Source organism: Heptranchias perlo, chromosome 13 (assembly GCF_035084215.1).
Source record: "Heptranchias perlo isolate sHepPer1 chromosome 13, sHepPer1.hap1, whole genome shotgun sequence".
Taxonomy (NCBI): domain Eukaryota; kingdom Metazoa; phylum Chordata; class Chondrichthyes; order Hexanchiformes; family Hexanchidae; genus Heptranchias; species Heptranchias perlo.
The window spans coordinates 37,327,895-37,349,887 of NC_090337.1; the positions used below are offsets into that span (position 1 = coordinate 37,327,895).

At 41.7% G+C, this 21,993-nt stretch overlaps 1 protein-coding gene across 2 annotated transcripts in view; it reads right to left on the reverse strand.

The window, feature by feature from the left end:
* Positions 1 to 7,931: 7,931 nt before the first annotated feature.
* ect2 (epithelial cell transforming 2) overlaps positions 7,932 to 21,993 on the reverse strand; it is a 68,308-nt gene continuing 54,246 nt past the window's right edge. The window contains exons 21-24 of one of the 2 annotated variants that reach the window (XM_067995336.1): positions 19,030 to 19,137; positions 16,821 to 16,970; positions 11,943 to 12,108; positions 7,932 to 9,427 (exon numbers count right to left, since the gene is read on the reverse strand). In XM_067995336.1, the coding sequence (XP_067851437.1) occupies positions 9,384 to 9,427; positions 11,943 to 12,108; positions 16,821 to 16,970; positions 19,030 to 19,137 (468 nt within the window). In that variant the 3' untranslated portion in view covers positions 7,932 to 9,383. The remainder of the gene's footprint in view (positions 9,428 to 11,942; positions 12,109 to 16,820; positions 16,971 to 19,029; positions 19,138 to 21,993) is intronic. The other variant, XM_067995337.1, reaches the window with a different exon arrangement.

Sequence of the window (21,993 nt, forward strand, 5' to 3'; positions counted from 1 at the left end):
GTTTACAGACTGCCCCTGCAACTGCCCGTTGCCAAGGCAATCACCGTGTTCAGACAGAGAGGTGTCACCTGCAGAACCCCCGAATACACATTCAACAAAAAAACAAACAGGGAAAAAAAAGAGAAAAAAAACAGAGAGAGGCAGAAACATCCGGAAGGCAGAGAGAGCCAGCAAATGACCCATTATATTAAAAACAGATAACATTTGTTCGCTGGTGGGGTAACGTGTAGCGTGACATGAACCCAAGATCCCGGTTGAGGCCGTCCTCATGGGTGCGGAACTTGGCTATCAATTTCTGCTCGACGATTTTGCGTTGTCGTGTGTCTCGAAGGCCGCCTTGGAGTACGCTTACCCGAAGGTCGGTGGATGAATGTCCATGACTGCTGAAGTGTTCCCCGACTGGGAGGGAACCCTCCTGTTTGGCGATTGTTGCGCGGTGTCCGTTCATCCGTTGTCGCAGCGTCTGCATGGTCTCGCCAATGTACCATGCTCTGGGGCATCCTTTCCTGCAACGTATGAGGTAGACAACGTTGGCCGAGTCACAGGAGTATGAACCATGCACCTGGTGGGTGGTGTCCTCTCGTGTGATGGTGGTATCTGTGTCGATGATCTGGCATGTCTTGCAGAGGTTACCGTGGCAGGGTTGTGTGGCGTCGTGGACGCTGTTCTCTTGAAAGCTAGGTAGTTTGCTGCGAACGATGGTCTGTTTGAGGTTGGGTGGCTGTTTAAAGGCGAGTAGTGGAGGTGTGGGGATGGCCATAGCGAGGTGTTTGTCCTCATTGATGACATGTTGAAGGCTGCGGAGAACATGGCGTAGTTTCTCCGCTCCGGGGAAGTACTGGACGACAAAGGGTACTCTGTTGGTTGCGTCCCGTGTTAGTCTCCTGAGGAGGTCTATGCGATTTTTTGCTGTGGCCCGTCGGAACTGTCGATCGATGAGTCGAGCGTCATATCCCGTTCTTACTAGGGCGTCTTTCAGCGTCTGTAGGTGTCCATCGCGTTCCTCCTCGTCTGAGCAGACCCTGTGTATTCGCAGGGCCTGTCCATAGGGGATGGCCTCTTTGACGTGGTTAGGGTGGAAGCTGGAAAAGTGGAGCATCGTGAGGTTGTCCGTGGGCTTGCGGTAGAGTGAGGTGCTGAGGTGCCCGTCTTTGATGGAGATTCGTGTGTCCAAGAAAGAAACTGATTCTGAGGAGTAGTCCATGGTGAGCTTGATGGTGGGATGGAACTTGTTGATGTTATCGTGTAGTCTCTTTAGTGATTCCTTGCCGTGGGTCCATAGAAAGAAAATGTCGTCGATGTATCTGGTGTATAGTGTTGGTTGGAGGTCTTGTGCAGTGAAGAAGTCCTGCTCGAACTTGTGCATGAAAATGTTGGCGTATTGGGGTGCGAATTTGGTCCCCATGGCTGTTCCGTGTGTTTGGGTAAAGAACTGGTTATCGAAGGTGAAGACATTGTGATCCAGGATGAAGCGGATGAGTTGTAGGATGGCTTCCGTTGATTGGCTGTTGTTGGTGTTGAGTATTGATGCTGTCGCAGCGATGCCGTCATCGTGGGGGATACTGGTGTATAGTGCCGAGACGTCCATCGTGGTGAGAAGTGTTCCTGGTTCAACTGGTCCGTGGGTACTGAGTTTTTGTAGGAAGTCTGTAGTGTCACGACAGAAGCTGGGGGTTCCCTGTACGATGGGTTTCAGGATGCCCTCGATGTATCCAGAGAGGTTCTCACACAGGGTTCCGTTGCCTGATACGATGGGACGTCCGGGTGTGTTGGCTTTGTGTATCTTTGGGAGGCAGTAGAAGTCTCCCACGCGGGGATTACGTGGGATGAGAATGCGTAGGATGCTTTGAAGGTCTGGATCGAAGGTCTTGATCAGTTTGTTGAGCTGGTGGGTGTGTTCTTTGGTCGGATCTGCGGGTAACCGTCTGTAGTGTTCCTGGTTGTCCAGTTGTCGGTATGCTTCTTTGCAATAGTCTGTTCTGTTCTGTATGACTATGGCTCCTCCTTTGTCCGCTGGTTTGATGACGATGTTGCGGTTGGTCTTGAGAGCGTTGATGGCGTTGCGTTGTGCTCGGGTGACATTCTGGACTGTCTTCTGAGTGCGGCTGATGAATCTGGCATTGACGCATTTCCTGACAGCTTGAGCATACATGTCCAGCTGAGGGCAGCGACCCTCCGGAGGAGTCCAGTTTGACTCTTTCCTCTTCGGTTGCTGTACCGCGGATCCCTCTGTCTGCTGTTCCGGATCGTCGATTGTCTCATTGGGTTCGCTGCTGAAATCTTGGGGTTTGTGGTAGAATTCCCGGAGCCTCATTCTCCTGATGAATTCCTCTGTGTCCGCCGCGAGACTAGTGGGGTCCATTTTGGTAGTGGGGCAGAAATTGAGCCCTCGGCTGAGAACTTCGATTTCGTCTGGTTGAAGGGTGTGGTCGGATAAATTGACAATAGACTTCCCTGTGGTTGCAACCGTGGTACCAGGGGAAGCTTGGTCGTTGCTGGTGGTGATGCCGAGTTTCTCAAGCTTCCTGCTCTTGGTTTTCATGTAGGCAGCGTAGTTCCGTTGCCTCGTCTGTTTGGCGGTATAACGTAGCTGGTCTGCTGTGTCCTGAGTACAGGTTGAGAGTATGCACAAATGAACAATAGGACATGAAGCCACAGCCGCTATTTCCTTCTCCACCTCTCTTCCTCTCTGACCCACCATCAAGGTGTCAGTCGGCCTGTTCAGGAGGAATAGGCCGACTGACACACTCAGAAGACAGTCCAGAATGTCACCCGAGCACAACGCAACGCCATCAACGCTCTCAAGACCAACCGCAACATCGTCATCAAACCAGCGGACAAAGGAGGAGCCATAGTCATACAGAACAGAACAGACTATTGCAAAGAAGCATACAGACAACTGGACAACCAGGAACACTACAGACGGTTACCCGCAGATCCGACCAAAGAACACACCCACCAGCTCAACAAACTGATCAAGACCTTCGATCCAGACCTTCAAAGCATCCTACGCATTCTCATCCCACGTAATCCCCGCGTAGGAGACTTCTACTGCCTCCCAAAGATACACAAAGCCAACACACCCGGACGTCCCATCGTATCAGGCAACGGAACCCTGTGTGAGAACCTCTCTGGATACATCGAGGGCATCCTGAAACCCATCGTACAGGGAACCCCCAGCTTCTGTCGTGACACTACAGACTTCCTACAAAAACTCAGTACCCACGGACCAGTTGAACCAGGAACACTTCTCACCACGATGGACGTCTCGGCACTATATACCAGTATCCCCCACGATGACGGCATCGCTGCGACAGCATCAATACTCAACACCAACAACAGCCAATCTCCGGAAGCCATCCTACAACTCATCCGCTTCATCCTGGATCACAATGTCTTCACCTTCGATAACCAGTTCTTTACCCAAACACACGGAACAGCCATGGGGACCAAATTCGCACCCCAATACGCCAACATTTTCATGCACAATTTCGAGCAGGACTTCTTCACTGCACAAGACCTCCAACCAACACTATACACCAGATACATCGACGACATTTTCTTTCTATGGACCCACGGCAAGGAATCACTAAAGAGACTACACGATAACATCAACAAGTTCCATCCCACCATCAAGCTCACCATGGACTACTCCTCAGAATCAGTTTCTTTCTTTGACACACGAATCTCCATCAAAGACGGGCACCTCAGCACCTCACTCTACCGCAAGCCCACGGACAACCTCACGATGCTCCACTTTTCCAGCTTCCACCCTAACCACGTCAAAGAGGCCATCCCCTATGGACAGGCCCTGCGAATACACAGGGTCTGCTCAGACGAGGAGGAACGCGATGGACACCTACAGACGCTGAAAGACGCCCTAGTAAGAACTGGATATGACGCTCGACTCATCGATCGACAGTTCCGACGGGCCACAGCAAAAAATCGCATAGACCTCCTCAGGAGACTAACACGGGACGCAACCAACAGAGTACCCTTTGTCGTCCAGTACTTCCCCGGAGCGGAGAAACTACGCCATGTTCTCCGCAGCCTTCAACATGTCATCAATGAGGACAAACACCTCGCTATGGCCATCCCCACACCTCCACTACTCGCCTTTAAACAGCCACCCAACCTCAAACAGACCATCGTTCGCAGCAAACTACCTAGCTTTCAAGAGAACAGCGTCCATGACGCCACACAACCCTGCCACGGTAACCTCTGCAAGACATGCCAGATCATCGACACAGATACCACCATCACACGAGAGGACACCACCCACCAGGTGCATGGTTCATACTCCTGTGACTCGGCCAACGTTGTCTACCTCATACGTTGCAGGAAAGGATGCCCCAGAGCATGGTACATTGGCGAGACCATGCAGACGCTGCGACAACGGATGAACGGACACCGCGCAACAATCGCCAAACAGGAGGGTTCCCTCCCAGTCGGGGAACACTTCAGCAGTCATGGACATTCATCCACCGACCTTCGGGTAAGCGTACTCCAAGGCGGCCTTCGAGACACACGACAACGCAAAATCGTCGAGCAGAAATTGATAGCCAAGTTCCGCACCCATGAGGACGGCCTCAACCGGGATCTTGGGTTCATGTCACGCTACACGTTACCCCACCAGCGAACAAATGTTATCTGTTTTTAATATAATGGGTCATTTGCTGGCTCTCTCTGCCTTCCGGATGTTTCTGCCTCTCTCTGTTTTTTTTCTCTTTTTTTTCCCTGTTTGTTTTTTTGTTGAATGTGTATTCGGGGGTTCTGCAGGTGACACCTCTCTGTCTGAACACGGTGATTGCCTTGGCAACGGGCAGTTGCAGGGGCAGTCTGTAAACACCATGTATTGTTCTATATGTATAAATGCGTAGGCTTCAAGGAGCTCTTGAAACATTTGCCTGAGGAAGGAGAAAATCTCCGAAAGCTTGTGAATTTAAAATAAAATTGCTGGACTATAACTTGGTGTTGTAAAATTGTTTACAATTGTATAATTTCAGGCCTGGCCATAGCAGAAATAAACTGAAAAATTTTCATCTGGGCCACGTCAGACTGAATAGTCAACATCAAGTTATGGAAGAGTCACAAATCCCTCCAACTGAACAAAGGGGAAAATTAAAGCCATAATTTTTGGGTACTGCCCTAAACTCCACAGCCGACTGACCCCAACTCCTCCTCCCCTTGTCCCACAAAACGTGGCAAAGCCTTCAAATGCCTAGGTCCTTCCCTCTGCCAAAAAACCCCAACCCTTCCAATTTATTTCTCCATCCTTAAAAACATTCTTAAAACCCATTGTTGCAACTAAGTTTTGTAACCCCTCCTAAACTCTCCCTCTGTTGTCTTCTCAATTCCTACTTGAAGAGCTTAGAGGCATTTTTAACTTAAAGATCCTATATAAATAGAAGTTGTTGCTGTTAGTGGTAGTGCACATTGATAGTGGGAGAGTAAAGTCTGGAAAACTGCTGAAGGAGGATAAATGGACCAGAATGGAGTCTGGACATAGATCCTATTTTGAGGCTTTGCAAGTAAACAGGTTATTAATGGAAACAGGGGCCTGGAAAGTACATGATGCACCAACCCCTATCTGCACTCAGTTCATGAGCAGTCTTAGGAATTGCAACAGACACCTGCATTAACCAACTTACAAGTGGATGGACTGGCACTAGCCAGTCCTACTGCCTTCTAAGGCTTAACTCTTGCTGGAGGATTAGCCATCATATTTTTTCAACCATCACTTTCCAATATTCCAAGCATTTATAGCAAGTCTTCTTTTGGAATCTGGAATAAATTAGAAACTTTGCCAAGTTAGATTCTGGCAAGCATTAATTGTGACCATCACTAAAAAGGACCTGTGACACAATGTCCAAATCTTAAATTCAGACAGTGAAAGTCATCAATGATGTTAAGTAGGGAAGAGTGACAACAGCAGCTAACATTAACCAAAAACAATGCAGAAAAAAAAATTGCAAACAAAAATTGCACATTAGAAACTTTAAAAAGATCAGTTTCATTATTACAATATTACAACTATTCAATCAGCAAACAGTATTAAAGCTACTCAATCAGTAATAGTTTTATTAAATAAACCACTGAACACAAAACTAGCATTATATATCCTTAAAGCAGACGATATGCATTTACCCTTTTTTTAACCTGTCATTGTGTTCTTAGTCGATCTTTTAAACTTAAATTAGAAAACTAAAAATTAATTTAACAATTCTAATTTTCACATTCTAGGCAGCCCATCACACAGGTTAATGGTTGAAGACATTTTCTGTTTGCCATCCCTCCCCAAACCAGCATCCTGAAAAAAAATGCTCCAAATTTTACAAACATATGAAATTGACAGACAGGAAAAGACCAACTGGTCTATCAAGCCAGCCCCACACCATGATGGCTAAATACTTTTTCCCAAACCCCCAAGGGGTTCGAGAGGGTCGCAATTCTCTGGAAAAAGAACAACCGACTAACATCCAATCTATTCCTACTCTTATAGTTTAAAACTCGTGTCCTCTGGTCCTCCCCAATCTGTTAAACTGAAATAATCAATAGGTACACTATCCAGCCCCTTTAATTATTTTATAGACATCCATCAGATCACCTCTAAGTCTACACTGCTCTGAAGTAAATAGACTGAGGTCCTTGAGCCTAAGAAGCTGAGGTTCTTTAAGCTAGGAATCATTCCCGTAGCTCTCCTCTGGACCTTTTCCAAGGCCACTATATCACCCACCACATGGGGGTACCAAAACTGGGCACAGTACTCCAGACACAGTCTGACCAGGAACCTGTATAGTGTCAAAATGCTGTCCTTTGATTTACACTGAATGTAGTTAAAGCTAACAAGGTATTAGGTTGTAATAATAGAACCAGTTTCTCTACATTGAACCTTTAATGATCTGTGCACAGTAACACCAAGATCCTTTTCTCTCAACCTCTTTCAGTAATGTTCCCTGCAAATGTGTATTGTGTTGGCCCTACCAACATGCATAACATTACATTTATCTAAATTAAATGCTATTTGCCAATGTGTGGCCCGCTCCCCGAGTACATTTAAATCTTTTTGGATTTGATTGCACTCCTCTACCATCTTAATCATTGCACAGAATTTGGTGTTGTTTGCAAACTTATTTACCATACTCCCAACACCGCTGTCCAGGTCACTAATAAAGAAAGACTATGAAGAGTAGTGGGTCTAGGACCGATGCCTGGGGGATACCACGAGTAACATGTCTCCAAGCTGAACCACATCTGTTAACTACAACATTTTGATTGGGGGATTGGAGCCAAATCCTAATCCACCGTTTCAAACTTCTACTGATACCACAAGATTGTATCTTGTAAAGTAACCTAATGTGAGGTACCTTATCAAACATTCTGAAAGTCCAGGTAGACAATGTCTACCAGATTTCCCTCATCCACCACCCTGGTGACTTCCTCAAAAAATTATCAAATTTGTGAGGCGCAACCTCTATTTTTTCAGAAGCCATGTTGTGTCTTTCTAATGGCCCCTTCCCTTTCCCAGTGATCATAAAGGGCATCTCTTATGATCCCTTCTAGCACCTTCCCAATAATGAATGTCAGGCTGATAGGCCTGTAGTTCCCTGGCTCTAATTTGACCCCTTTTTTGAAAATAGGAACAACATGAGCTAGCTTCCAGTCAAAGGGAACTATCCCTGATTCTATTGAACTATTGAAGATATGGGCAAGGTGCTCAAAACAAATAAGTAAAAAACAAATAAGTCTACCTTAAATGAGATCGTATGAATCATCCATTAATAGTGATTCAGCAGTTTTCCCACATAATTCTGTTTCCAAAATTGAAAAGCTAAACTTATTTAAAAGATTTCTAAGAACATCTCTATTTTTTAGCAATAATTCAACATTAAACAAGAGTTATTTTTTCAAAAAACAAAGTTTATTTGCATCTAGGTATCAGGTTTGTATGGAACTATACTGTATAAAAGTTATGTACACATAAAAATTCAATATGTCCTTCACATAGCAGCTCAGATTACTATTTTGCAGACCAGAGAATACATAAGGAGTAATCTAGTATCTGTGACATGTAAAACAAACAATAAGACAAAAATGTTTTACCCCCACAAGGAATAAAGAAAGTGCCAATACAAGAATGTATTCCAGAACTAATGTGATTCATCACATGGATATCTAGTTAGCAAAATATTCAGAGTATAGAAACATCCACATATACAAAACACCATAGCACTGTTAATTCTACATAAAAGAAACAGGAGGCCATTGTTTAACATGCAAAATGAGATTCCATAAATGTTGCTTAGCTTTTTTTTAAAAAAAGTCTAGAAAACTACATATGTTATAGCCTTAGAACTGTACTTTAAGATATTGACTAAATGACTTATTTTTAATACATTGTATATGATTAGTATTAAATAAATCAGAACCTCAGTTTAACCCATTGATTTATTTAGCTTTGGGAAAACCTGAATGATTGTCTTTTTAATTACTGCAGAAGACAGTGACCCACATGTTGGCCAGAAGACCATCTCTTACTTTTCCTTCCCATAAAATTTGAAATATTCCAGGTTTAATTGAGAAAAATTGAATCAAATGTTTAGCAGGCATTGTTTAAAAGTAAGCTGTACATTAGAATTGCTAATTTTATTTTTAATGCTCATTGAAATTCAAAGATGCTGTCTGTGTGTGTCCCGGAGAATATGGATTTGATTTCAATGAATTACCTAGCAGCCACAGACATCATGGGGGCAATTTTAACCTAACCTGCCGTCGGGAAACTGATGGGATCGGGTGCAACGTTTTTTTTTTACACCCAGCCAGATTTTACTCTCCATTTAAGTCAATGGAGAATAATATTGGGTGGGATATAAAACCAGCATTCCACCTGATCCTGTCTTGTCTGTTTCCCTCCCAACGAGTTAGGTTAAAATGACCCCCATAAGGTTGATCGTGTCAGTTTAAATCAGTGCATAAAAATACACACAAAAACATTATTAAAAAGGCAATAGAAGCAAATGTAATAAATAACAAACTTGTACAAAAATGTACAAACTGAAGCAGGAAAAACAATCAAAATAAATCCTTCAATTATGGTGTTCAGCTTGGCAAACCATAATATTATGGTGAAGTTGGAACATGGTTAAAGAAAAAAAAAATCCATAGAACAGTTAGTGTTTTTCTTCCTTTAAAACCCTGCATGCTTCAAATGAAGTTCCATTTGATACTGTACCATTTCATTCCAAATCAGTATATTTCAAATTTCAATGATTGCAATTGGATCAAAAAAGAAAAATCAAAAATATCTTGCATGGATTTATCCATCAGAGTACGCGTTCTATATCAGATGAGTTGTTGATCGACTGAAAGTGTGGTATCTTTTTTCAAACATTGCTGGCAGACTCACCAATGAAGGTGATTGTACTCCCTGTTTAAAAGAAAAAAAGTCAGTGTCTATTTCTGTAAAATAATTACCTCAAGAAGGTAACTAACCGCAACAACTAATGCAAGACTCTCTTTCCTCCCAAAGTGTTCCCAGAGGTATTTTCCTCCCCATTACATATCTATATAGAAATTCACAGAAAAGAATTAACTGTTTTTGTATTACCAATGAAAAGAAATTAAAATCTCATTGCAAATGAAGCTTTTAAAATATATTTTCCAAGGCAGATTTAGTTGCTCAAAGTGAGGATTTTAATGCTGGGAAATGGAACCAGTTCCCCATTATCTACATTTTACAACATTGGCATAAAGCACTCCCAGGTCAAGTTTACATGTAGATTAGATGCAAAGTAAAACTCCCTTTATTCTGGCTCAACAGTACACCTCAAACTTAGAAAAGCTTACTTCACTGCACCAGTGTGAATTCCTTTAACACCAACACAAACATACACATAGATGAAACAGCCATTTTAATTCATCCAGCCTACTGTATCCCCTCAATCACAGATTCTCACTGCTTCTTCCATGATTCCAGGGTTTTTGCCTCCACTAGTTGAAGTCCATTCTATATAATGATCATGCTGTGAAGAACTTCCTGAAAATCAACCCTAAATTTCCCATTTATTAATTTGAACCCATGTCACCTTGTCCTACAAACATGATCCAGAACATATTACATTAAACTGAACTAACACCATTTACTATGTTATATAGTTCTACAAGGGCACTTCCTTTGAAAACTGAAAAGCCAAGTTCCTCTGGTTTTTCCTCATCACTCAGTTTTAAGACACTAAGAATCAATCTATTGGTTCTTCTCAAATATCTCATGTTTCATTGACCATAACTGGGCGTAGTATTCAGGGACCTGGCACACTGAGCATGACTTCCTCCAATGTATATTCTACTGTTTTGACTATAAGCTCAGCATTCTATTTTGCTTTGTTGATTGCTGCTGTACAGTTATAGAATAAAGTATACTAAAATCCCATAATATCTCAACTTCATTTGTAGCTATTTAGACATCATTAATGGACTACTTGATGTTCCTTTACATTTTTGTAAATTATAGGTATTTTTGGCTTCTATATCTCAGTTTACTCTTCTAGGTGAGCCCCAACTTCTTAGATAAAATTTATAGCGTGCCCAAGAATCAGAGAACCCTTCCCCCCCCCCCAACTTTACTTTAGCTACGGGTTTTATCACATGCCTTCCCATGATCCTCCTGCTCTTCAGATGGTGGCAGAATAACACTACACTTTAATTTGGGCTTTAACTGTCAAATAAATGTTAGACAGTAATAGAACAAGCAAAAGTAGCAGTAACATTTCACAGTAGTTAAGTTTTCCTAGCTCCTCCAGTAGAAAGTAATTTGCAGTGGCGGCACAAAGCTATGACACAAGTAATATTTTTTGTGTAGCCAGTCTTTTCTTTATCTCACCTTCTTTGGAAGCTACCTGGCCTGACAATCTCCCTGAAAAATGTAAATTGATGAGTCTGTCTGAGGTTAAGATCGACAAATATCTTCATAAAAAGTGACGGGGGAAACCAAAGACATGAAGAAAAATCTGCCAATCACAAATTTGAACAAATTCCACAAGACTTGTTTAGTATGCATCTAATATGTGTCGAGTCCCATATATACCAGGCGTAGACAAACCAACTAAATCTATAACAAATCAAGTTGGCATATGATTTCTGGGAATTAAGTAATTTTTGACCAAGGCAGCAACAAAGTGAACACCTTGCACACACGGAAATTTCCAAGCACTCCAAATTGAAGTGGCTGGGATGGAGAGCAGGATCACAAGAAGTGAGGATGAAGTAAGATAGACCAAATTTTAAAAAAATGTAGATAATCAAACTTTCCTAACCCATGCTGCATATACTAAAGGAAGGGATAATCTAGAAGATGTTTATCTCAAGACCTGTATTAAAAAAAACAAGCATTAAAAATATCCAGAACAATACTGTAGAAGTTTACATCACACACACAGTCTTTGGCTTTTTAGCAATCTGCAGTGATTTTCAATAAGGGTTTGTGGTTAAGTTAGTGTACCATCTTAATATCAGAAAACATTCAAGTCAGCTGCATTTGAAAATAATTGGTTACAGTTCTGTGAAAACCAGAGATGAAAAACTTCAATTATTTCCTCTTGCCCAAATTAACACACACCAAAATTGACACCTTAAGTGAAAAGGTTAGTAACAGTGATAAAATTAACCCCTGCTTAAATCAGTAACAGAACCAAAACTTACAATCTCTCACCAAGTGTCAGTTTGAACCTATCAAGTTCCAATTCTTAGACATTAGGTGTGAAACCATACAACACAGAAAAAAAAATGGTATTGGTACAGCTTTCAGTTCACTTCAAACGTCTGCATTATAAATTAAATCATATGTGGACACCAAGACGTTCATCACTAACTTTAATGCCAGAGATGGCAAGAATTGGGTGAGCCCCAGAGGTTAATAGAAGCATTAAAGCTACAGTAAAACTCACTGTCCACAAGATGGGTACAGGGTTGACTTGGTGAGGGCGGACGCAGAATATTTCGCGGTCTGAGGCCAACAGGTGCACCGTCCAGGGAGTTAGAGTGCTGCACAGTTACATAATTTGCTGACATCAGCGAGCCATTCAGACCAAGTGCAGACGAAGAACGAGAAATCTAAAGATATTGGAAGACCACTAAATTACAGTAAGCAGGTAAAACTGAAAAGAAATAGAATATTGTACAAAAATAAAAGATCTCAAGGAGAAAGCAAGTGTGGGAAATGAGCACTTTCCCACATGAAATATTGTATTTTGTACCTTAAAAAATTAAATAAAGTTGAAGTGGCTACATAACACTAACGTTCATTTGATGGATCATGTTGACGACTTGTATTACCAGGAGCTATGACTGTGGAGCTTTCCAGTACAATCTAATGACAGCGGGGGATCCAAAAAGGTAAGGCAGTTGAAATCGATCGGTTGAAGAAAGCAAGCAACCGATTTGCTGAAAATTACAGAACAAAAAATGGGGGGGGGGGGGGGGCGGGGGGAGAGCAGTTAAAAGTATAAGAACAATTGAAATGTAATAGTTGACCTCACTGGAATAAAAAAGGGAAAAAAAAAATCAAGACAGCCAGAATAATCAAGTCCCAGCAGTTGCTGATCAGAAAAAGTGAAAAGGCAGCTTAAAAGGGAGATTATTTCCAAGCACTTAAGTCAGTATTGCTACTATAAGATTATATTGTCACCTGTTGAATTTGTATTGACCATGTAGTTTGTGTAATTCACCTTTCGTATTAATCAAACATATAGCTGATTGGTTAACCAATGTATTGCTGTAATTACACATGTACCGTGACTCATTGTACCACATGTATTTGTGATATGTATCTTTTGCTATTCTTATGAGCACATCTCTCTCTTCGGGACTAATTTAGCAAGTGTATAGTAATCAACCACATAACTTGGAATCTATCAAGCTTTACAAAAACTCTTAAAAATCCCTCAATAAAACTAATGAAAATATGAAATTGCCAGCACAGCACACAAGCCGTAACCATAGCTACATTAACAAGTCACTCAGTTAAATCCATGAGATAAGAATCTAACTGTCCAAATGAGACAATGGAGTCTTGGAGTTACCAGCCTGGGACCCAGACTGCAGTACAAGATAATACTTCGAAGTTGCTAAAAAAGTGGCCTGGAGAGAAGCACACCAGGATGAGATGAGGGGCCAGTCCCGTGGGAATGGCAGCAACCGGTGATTGGTCAATCAGAGGGGTATAGCTTTGGGGTGGGGGGGGGGCCTACTCCATCATTCGCTGTCCATTACCCAGCTTTCAGGAGAACAGTGTCCACGACGCCACACAACCCTGCCACGGCAACCTCTGCAAGACATGCCAGATCATCGACACAGATACCACCATCACACGAGAGGACACCACCCACCAGGTACATGGTTCATACTCCTGTGACTCGGCCAACATTGTCTACCTCATACGTTGCAGGAAAGGATGCCCCGGAGCATGGTACATCGGCGAGACCATGCAGACACTGCGACAACGGATGAACGGACACCGCACAACAATCGCCAGACAGGAGGGTTCCCTCCCAGTCGGGGAACACTTCAGCAGTCAAGGACATTCAGCCTCCGATCTTCAGGTAAGTGTCCTCTAAGGCAGCCTTCGAGACACACGACAACGCAAAATCGTCGAGCAGAAATTGATAGCCAAGTTCCGCACCCATGAGGATGGCCTCAACCGGGATCTTGGGTTCATGTCACGCTACATGTAACCCCACCTGATGTAGAGTCATCCAGACTCAAGTCGTAGTTGGCTTGTTCTCCATACACAGATGCAGCTGGACCTGCTGCGATTTCCAGCAAAAAAAAGTTAACTGTTTTTAATACAAACCCCAGCATCTGCTACATTTGACCCCTGGTGACCCCACCTCAGTATTCTTGGATGTAATGTTTCCCTGACTAACCTGTTTGAACACCATTGATTCCTTTGATTGCTGTGATTATCTCTCTGCCGAGGTGTGATAAAGGGCAGTTAGAAAGATTATCTGTAATCACCAGGCATTGTTCTCTGACTATATATGCTGTGCCTTTATGTAGTTCTTCACTTCACCTGACGAAGGAGCAAAGCTCCAAAAGCTTGTGATTTCAAATAAAGCTGTTGGACTATAACCTGGTGTTGTGCGACTCCTTACATTTGTCCGCCCCAGTCCATCACCGGCATCTCCACATCATTAAAGAAAGAGATAAAGATAAGGAGTAGGCTGACTCTTCTTCCTTTGTCTGAAAGATGCTCGACACCCAATTGGCCACTACGCCTTTTGGCAAGATCTCCAGAGTCAAACACCTGTGTCAATAATAGCCCCTGTAATCACAAGCAAAAGTGGCATACAAAGAGAGAGACCCCACGAGAGTCAGGTTGTAAAGAACATGGACAAGAGTAAGGGTTGATCCTGGAGCGAAACCAGGCATCCCTGAAGAGAATTCGGATCCAAAAAGCCACGACCTACAAAAGGGAACCTTGTCCCGATTAAGGGACAGGAAGAGAGGAAACCCCAGGTGGGGTAAGGCCAAGAGCCTACAACAGTATCAACGGAAGAGACCCCAGGCAGGGTGACTGTCAAGACTCCTGTACAAAGTGGGCACGACCTCTACCCGGCACAGGACGGGTGATATAGCTCTTGTTCTGCACTGTTGACTACTGCTTAAGCATGTGTAGTGCTGAATCTTGTGAAACTTAATAAAACTCCACTGTACCATATTGGAGTCATGTCAATCACTAGTAGAGTTACCCTACACTACGTACTTTAGGAAAATTCCTTTGGGACAGATAGGCTGTTAATATTTTGAATATTTACAATTTTGTGATTTGGAGATCAGCAGTTTTATTTGCAAAGGAGAAGGCCAGTATTGTTCAAACAAAGGAACTTTAGTATTGTTTGGCTGAGCCACTGATATGCAGTAATGGAATGTTAAATTCTACTTATATTTGATACTTGAAGCAGTGTTTTGGGGACCAAATTCAGCGGTTAGTTTGACCCCTTTTCTGTGAAAATCATTAAATGAGTGGCTTTGATGTATTCAATTTTTAAATCGTACTTTTCTTTAAGCCCAGGATACTTAAAATGATGATGGGAAACTGCTTGCAGTTCCAATTAGCTGGTAGGTATACAGTAATTGGGGGGTGGGGGGAGAAAGAATGATGGTTCATGGAGTTTGACAGTAATTGGGGGGGGGGGGGGGTGCAGATATTGGGTTTACTGTGCTAGGTTTGATGGAACTGAGGAGGGACTACAAAAACTGGAGATCTTTTCTCTGGCGCAGAAAAAGAGATCGATAAAGATGGTCAAAATTATGAAAGTTTTTCCCAATTTACCTGTCCAAACCAAATTCCACTGGTCAATAAGTAAATAAGTAGAAGGCATAAAATTTAAGATTAAAAGAATTGAGAGGTTAGGAGAATTTACTTACTTTCTTAAAATGTAGAAGAAGGTGATTTGTTACTTTTTACTGAAATTCCAGCAAGAAAAAGTATCCGCAGCATGCATGTATGAAAATTTCACAAGTTCCAATAATGCTTTACTAAGATTTTCATGTCAACACTGGATTGCGAGAACCAAGCAGGTGCGACCAACATTTTTAATGCGTTTAATTTGATTTAAAAACAAGGATTACAATGGGGAACAGTTATATTGAAAAGGCACTTTTTCCAAACTTTCCTCTGTACCAATGAACTTTAAACAAAGGACTCTTTGATTTGTGATAAAGAACTTTTAAACAAAATTATTGCAAATTGCACTTGTATACTATTGCTAAGCTGAAATGATAATTTTAATGGGTTTCAATCTTAGTTACTTGTTTCATTTAAAGAAAAGAAAACTTGCAGATTAAGAGGAAAAACATTATGGTCCCACTTTTGCTCTGAAAATAACAGCGAGCCTAACAGCGCTCACCGTTATTTCAGTACAAATGGTAGAGCAACTTCTGGCAACTACACATGCGCAGTCAAACGCAGAAATCTGGAAGTTCCTCTACCAGATGCCCTGCTCCTCTGTAAGCTTCGCGAGAATTGCATCTTGCCGGTTGACTCACCGTTAAAAAGAATGCAACAGTGTGAAGGTCCTCTACTGCCCTGATGGATACAAAGTGATCTCACCAAAAAAAGGAAGTCAAGTTTTTTTTCAAGTCTAAACAATCTTTTAACGGTGTGGTAAGTCAATGACTGCCAAACAACACCTCTGGCACTGAAAATGAACTTTTACACGTGTGGAGTCTCAATCCTTCAGATTTTTAATTGTTGTTGGACATTTAAAAAAAAAAATTAATTTTTTGACTTTCCTTCTGTCTCTTAATTCAATCTTTCTTACCTTCTCTTTATTTTGCCTTCTGTAACGATCTGACATTGAATTTACTATTCCAACTTACACTTCCTGATTCTGACTCTGCGCTGCTTATTAATGACGCTTCAATCTGATTGGTTAAGGGAATACACAGTTGCTTGCCCTGTTCTCACAGGTTCCAGAAGCCCGGGAGACTGCGCCCCATGCTGGATTGAGGATCCAAGAGGAACGTGCCATGCAAAAGCCCATGAAATGTCTGTGGAAGTCTAACAAATGGCAGGTGCCATTCGTTCGCTGCTCAGAGCAAAATCCAGCCATGGTAATCTAAAGTGCTGAACTTGAAAATAAATTGGGTCACTGGTTTACTTCCATTTAGATAACTGCCTGTTCATTGCTGTTTGGAAGCTGAGCGTCTGAAAAACATGCCAAGATTTCTTGCATGCAGTCACAATCAAAATATTAAAAAGGACTATACTCTGACCTCAGGTTATGACCTGAGAAAATATAGAAATGTGCGCTTGTGCTTACCACTAATGAGGAGGTACTGGTACTGGCTAGTCGACTACCCAAATAAGTTCCATTACCCGTTGGGCTCTTTGCTTCAGGGGTACTGTGGGTCATTAGTGCTCGTTGCAAAACTCTCTTCGGCGTTTTAGTAAACGAGAATGCTCTTGTAACCTAGACAAACAAAATGGTTATATTGCATCTTTAAGATAACATGTCCTAAGGTTCTTTATGTAGGAGCGGATATTCACCAAGCGGTGATAGTTAGGAAATGACAAAGAATGGCTGTAAAGGCAAAATTCAAGGAAACAGGTACAGAGGCTTATGAATGGAGTTTGAGAATAGGACAACAGCTGAAGGTGCAGGCACCAAAGAGGAGTGGGCCAGGGGAAGCAGCAGAAAAAGAAAAAAGGAGGCATACGATGCTAGAATTGGAGGACTGAAGGGCATGCATTAGGTTGGAAAAGTAGGATGGGGCAAGGACATGAAGCAATTTTAAGACAAGGACAAGGAATTTCAGTTTGGTATGTAGAGATAAGGTGGTCAGCGAGCAGGACAGGATTCAAGTTATGGGAGTCTCAAAATCAAGTTGTAGCTTGTGTAGAATGGAGCTTGGGAGGCTGGAAATCATGAGTAACAAAAGCATGAATAAAGGTTTCAGCAGCAGTCCAGTAGGGATAGAGATGGAGAATTTGTAACGGTGGAAGTAAGTGGTCTTGGCGATTAATAGAGTATGGGGTTTGAAGGTCAGCTCAAGCTTGAACAAGGCAGAGGTTCAGCATTGTCCAGTTCAGACAAAACAAGCAGGGAAGGGGGTGGAGCACAGAGCAAGGGTGCAGGGCTTTTGGCGTGAGCTGAATAAGATCGGGTCAGTTTTATCAATGTTCAGGCACTTGATGTCAAGATAGGCAGCCTGACAAAACACAGATTGTTGAAGGGTAAGCTGAGTAACATCAACATTCTCTACTTGTTTGTATGATGGATAAGTTACTTACATAAACAGTTGTTCCCTTACCCAATTTTTAAAAAAAGTTCCTAAAAATGTCAATATTTATACACTAGTCAAGTGCACTTGAGCCAGAACTGCAAAGCTTTACAACTCAAGCACACCTCAAAACAAAACTGTCCAGCTGCATTGAAGCAAGATTGAAGGCAGTGTGGGAGATACAAAGTAACATGCTGTTTGAATAGTTGAAATATGTACTTTGTTCACTCCATATGTAAGTTTATGATACCAACTCCAAAGCTCTATTTGAATCAAGCACATACCTGCACACTCTGGCAGCATTTATATTGCGATATCATTCAAAACTACAGTACGAGGAATGTTACGTGTAATTCCATGTGCAACTAAACAGTTCAAGCCTTCCTGATAGCATGTGCTAATAAACATGGATGCTGGATGACTACAAACACATCACAAGGCAGTATCTTTATCTTGAAGGACTTGTATCATAATCTGTAATATTGAAGCTTAAGTGGTCAAATGAAGTCTTTGGTTGTGCCTGCAATTCACTAACTGCTATCTAATGAATACATGGATGGTAAATGTTATTAATAAAACAGGTTAAGTAATAAAATGTGCCACGTGCGATAGAAACTCAATCAAAAGTTTCTAAACCCTCACAAAAATTCACTTCCAGACAAGGCAATTCAGTGTAACAGTAATCATGATTTTCCAAGAGCTTAACATATGAGTATACACAAGTTCATCACAAAAATAGTATGTGCCTGCATTAGTTTAAAAAGTTGTGAAGTGCATAGTATGCCCAAAGGCCACTTTCTCTTGTTCTGTAATGGAGCAGGGAGAAGAGGAACAGCAAGTGGATGGAAGAAAGCTCAGCAAGTAGGACCAGAAGACAAAATGAGTGAAAAGTAAACTTAAAACAAATATACAAGAAAACACTTCAAAAAAATGTTGGAATAGTACACCAGGTACGCAGGTACTGCTGTTAACATTTTAGATGTAGACCCCCTCATCACAATACTTACACCCAACACATTAATCAGTTCAGATACTGACTGACCTGCTGTGTGGTTATAGCATTTGCTTTTCAAAAAAAAACTGAATTGGGCTAAATTAATATTGACTGAAAGTGACCCAGTTCAGGTTAATAAGTCAGCACAGCATTTATCGTTATGAGCAACAGTTTTCAACTTGAATCACTTCAGTTTTCAATCTTTGTTTTTTTGCAGAGAATGAAACAGTTAGTTATACAAACCAATGACTTACCTTCTTTGAGGTCTTTTTAAATGCTCTTGATGCTCTGCTTAATGTACTATCCATGTCTTTTGTGTTGACTTCTAAAGATTCTGGGTCAGTTTTAAAAATAATATTTTCCTAGAAGAGAAAAAAAATCATGGGGTTAAAGCAAGCCCATAATTAAGTGTAGGTCATAATGTGAGTGAATGCTATAAATAGATCAGAGATGTCCAAAACAGGCTTTTTGGGACAGCTGGGGAAGGAGGGGTAGCAAGGAAGAAAAGCAAGTTTGGCACTGTCAAACAAGATATGAGGCAATAGTGCAGCAATACACTTGCTTAATGTTTCATTTCGTCCTAACCAATAATAGGAACTTTACAGTTTAGAAAGAAAGACAGACAGACTTGCATTTATATAGCACCTTTCACAGCCTCAGGAAGCCCAAAGCACTATATAGCCAATGAAGTACTTTTGAAGTGTAGTCACTATTGTAATGTAGGAAGTATTTTATATTTAAAGGGAATGCTAAATTTCCAATACTGGCATGACAATGAAGATAGCACTTGAACTTCATAGCAAAAAAAAGTAACGAGTGACAATAAGAACAGTATTCTTTACCCTGACTTCATAACATTGTGTATTTGAAAAGCATCAGCAGGAAATTTAGAAAGTTAATTTGTTCCGATAAACTTACCCACACAATTGCAAACAATTGGATATTGGAATTGCAACCAGTTAATATTTTCAACTTAATAAAGTGTTTGTCTACCAATGGTCAAATTGCCTAAATATTTCATTGTAATAATGTAAAGTAGCTAAAACCCATACATTATGCTTTCAAAGAACTTGGCAGAAAAGCCGAGGCAATTGCAGATGACTGGCTGAAGATGCAATTCAACTACACTTGGATCACAACATTGAATGGGATGTCAACTCAATTAACAAATATACAAAACTCTGCCTGAACCGTTACTATACATCATGATCTGATTTCAGAGTTGTATACTTTTTAAAAGCAATAGAATTAAATACTAATAGTTTTAAGCATCACTCTAATGTTTTATTATAGGAGTTGGATATTATACCAGGTTAAGTTAGTTATAACTAATAAAATGACCCTAATGAAAGTTTAGCCTTATGGTTATGCTTATGATATTTGACCCCGCTAATACTTTTACAAGTAGTAGTTCAGCCTAGAGACTAGCTATAATCAGTATACAATATGAACCCAGAGCTTTTGTAATTAAATGATAACTGGCCTCAAAACACAGAGATCAAATAATAACCTTTTTTTTCTTCCTCTCCCATCAAGCTTTCAAGAGTCAGGAACAGACTAATCATTTAGAATTTGCTACCTCCCTAAATGTACATAAATATCAAACGACTATTAGTCTCCAGACCAACTCAGTGGTAGAATGTGGAACTTACATCACCATTGTTAATCAATCATCACCATACATTTATAGAACACCTTTAACAGAAAAACATCTCAAGGTGCTTCACAGAGGTGCAAGGAAAAACAAATGCTGACCTAAAGGAGATATTAGGAAGAGTGATCAAAAGTTTGGTCAGAGATGGGTTTTAAAAAGAGAGTCTTAAAGAAAAAACAGGACATGGGGTGGCAGGGGAACTTAGGGAGGGAAATTCAGAGCACTGGACCTAGGCAGTTGCACGACAGACACCAATAATGGAATGCATTAGAAGCCAGCATCAGAGAAATGGAGTAGGAGAGTGGGAACTGTAGGAGGTTACAAAAATAGGGAGGAGCAAGACCATGGAAGCATTAAACACAAGGATGAGAATTGTAAATTTAAGATGCTGCACCACTGGGAGTCAATGGAGGTCAGAGAGTAGTGGAGTGATGAGCTAGTGGGACTTGGTGTAGGATAGGATACAGATGGAGTTTGAGGAGCTAAAGCTTATGGAGGGTGGAGGGGCAAATGCAGAAGGAAGTGGCGACAAAGGAGGATTGAGAGAAGCAGGTAGCGAAGGACACACAGAAAAAGGTTAAATTTACCATGGCAATGATCAAGATCACAGAAGTGGAAACATCATAGGAGATGGTGAGGTTGAGGGAATGGCCATGAATATGGGTAGAAGAGTTTATATACGAAGGGCAGAGGGGTAGTGAATTTGAAGGAGGGGGCGCAAAGGAAGCAGAGAAGGAGGCTGAAATCAGTGAAGATGAGAGCCGCTCGTGCAAAGATTTAGAGAAAAAAGGGAAAATATCTTGGGGAGAAACACGAGGTGGGGTGATAGACAAGGAGTTTTTAAGGAAAGGTGGGGATTTACAGCGATGCACTTGAAAGAGAAGGTGCCAGAGAAGTAGGGAGAGGCGTCAAGGTAATGACAATGATGAGGACCATGCTGTGGCCACAGGAGTTTGGGTGGGTCAGGTGACAGAAAATATAGCCACTTAGGGAGGCTTCAATAAGAAGCAAGGTGTTGCCACCCATAAGCCAAGATTCAATAAAAACAGAGATATCAATAAAAGTAAAAGTTGGCAAATGCCTTGTTTAGAAATGAATGGACGTACTGAAGAGAAATGTAGAGGGGGTGATGATTATTGATCCACTGGTAGAGTCTGTAAGGCAGTAGTGCATGGGCTAAGCAGACCAGGACGGAGTTTGGTGAGATTTGCTCCCAATAGCCTTACTGGGTAGAAAGGTTGGTGAGAGAGGACTGGGCAGTTGGGGTTACTACTCTTAAAGAAATAGTTATGGATGCCACGATGGGAGAATACCAAGATGAAGCTTGTTCAAGGGGGATTCAAGCCTGGGATGGCAGCAGGAGAAAAGGAAGGCTGAGGAGTAGTGATGGGTTTGGGAGTAGAGATGGAAGGGGATAAAGTACTTTAGAGGGGTAGAGATGAAAGATGGCATGGCCAGGTGAGGGGAAAAGGAAAACAAAGGCCTAAGAGGGGCAGAAAAAGAGAGAAATTGTAGGCTCAGGTCCAGAGCAGCAGCCAAAGTGCAAACATGAGCAGACACAAAA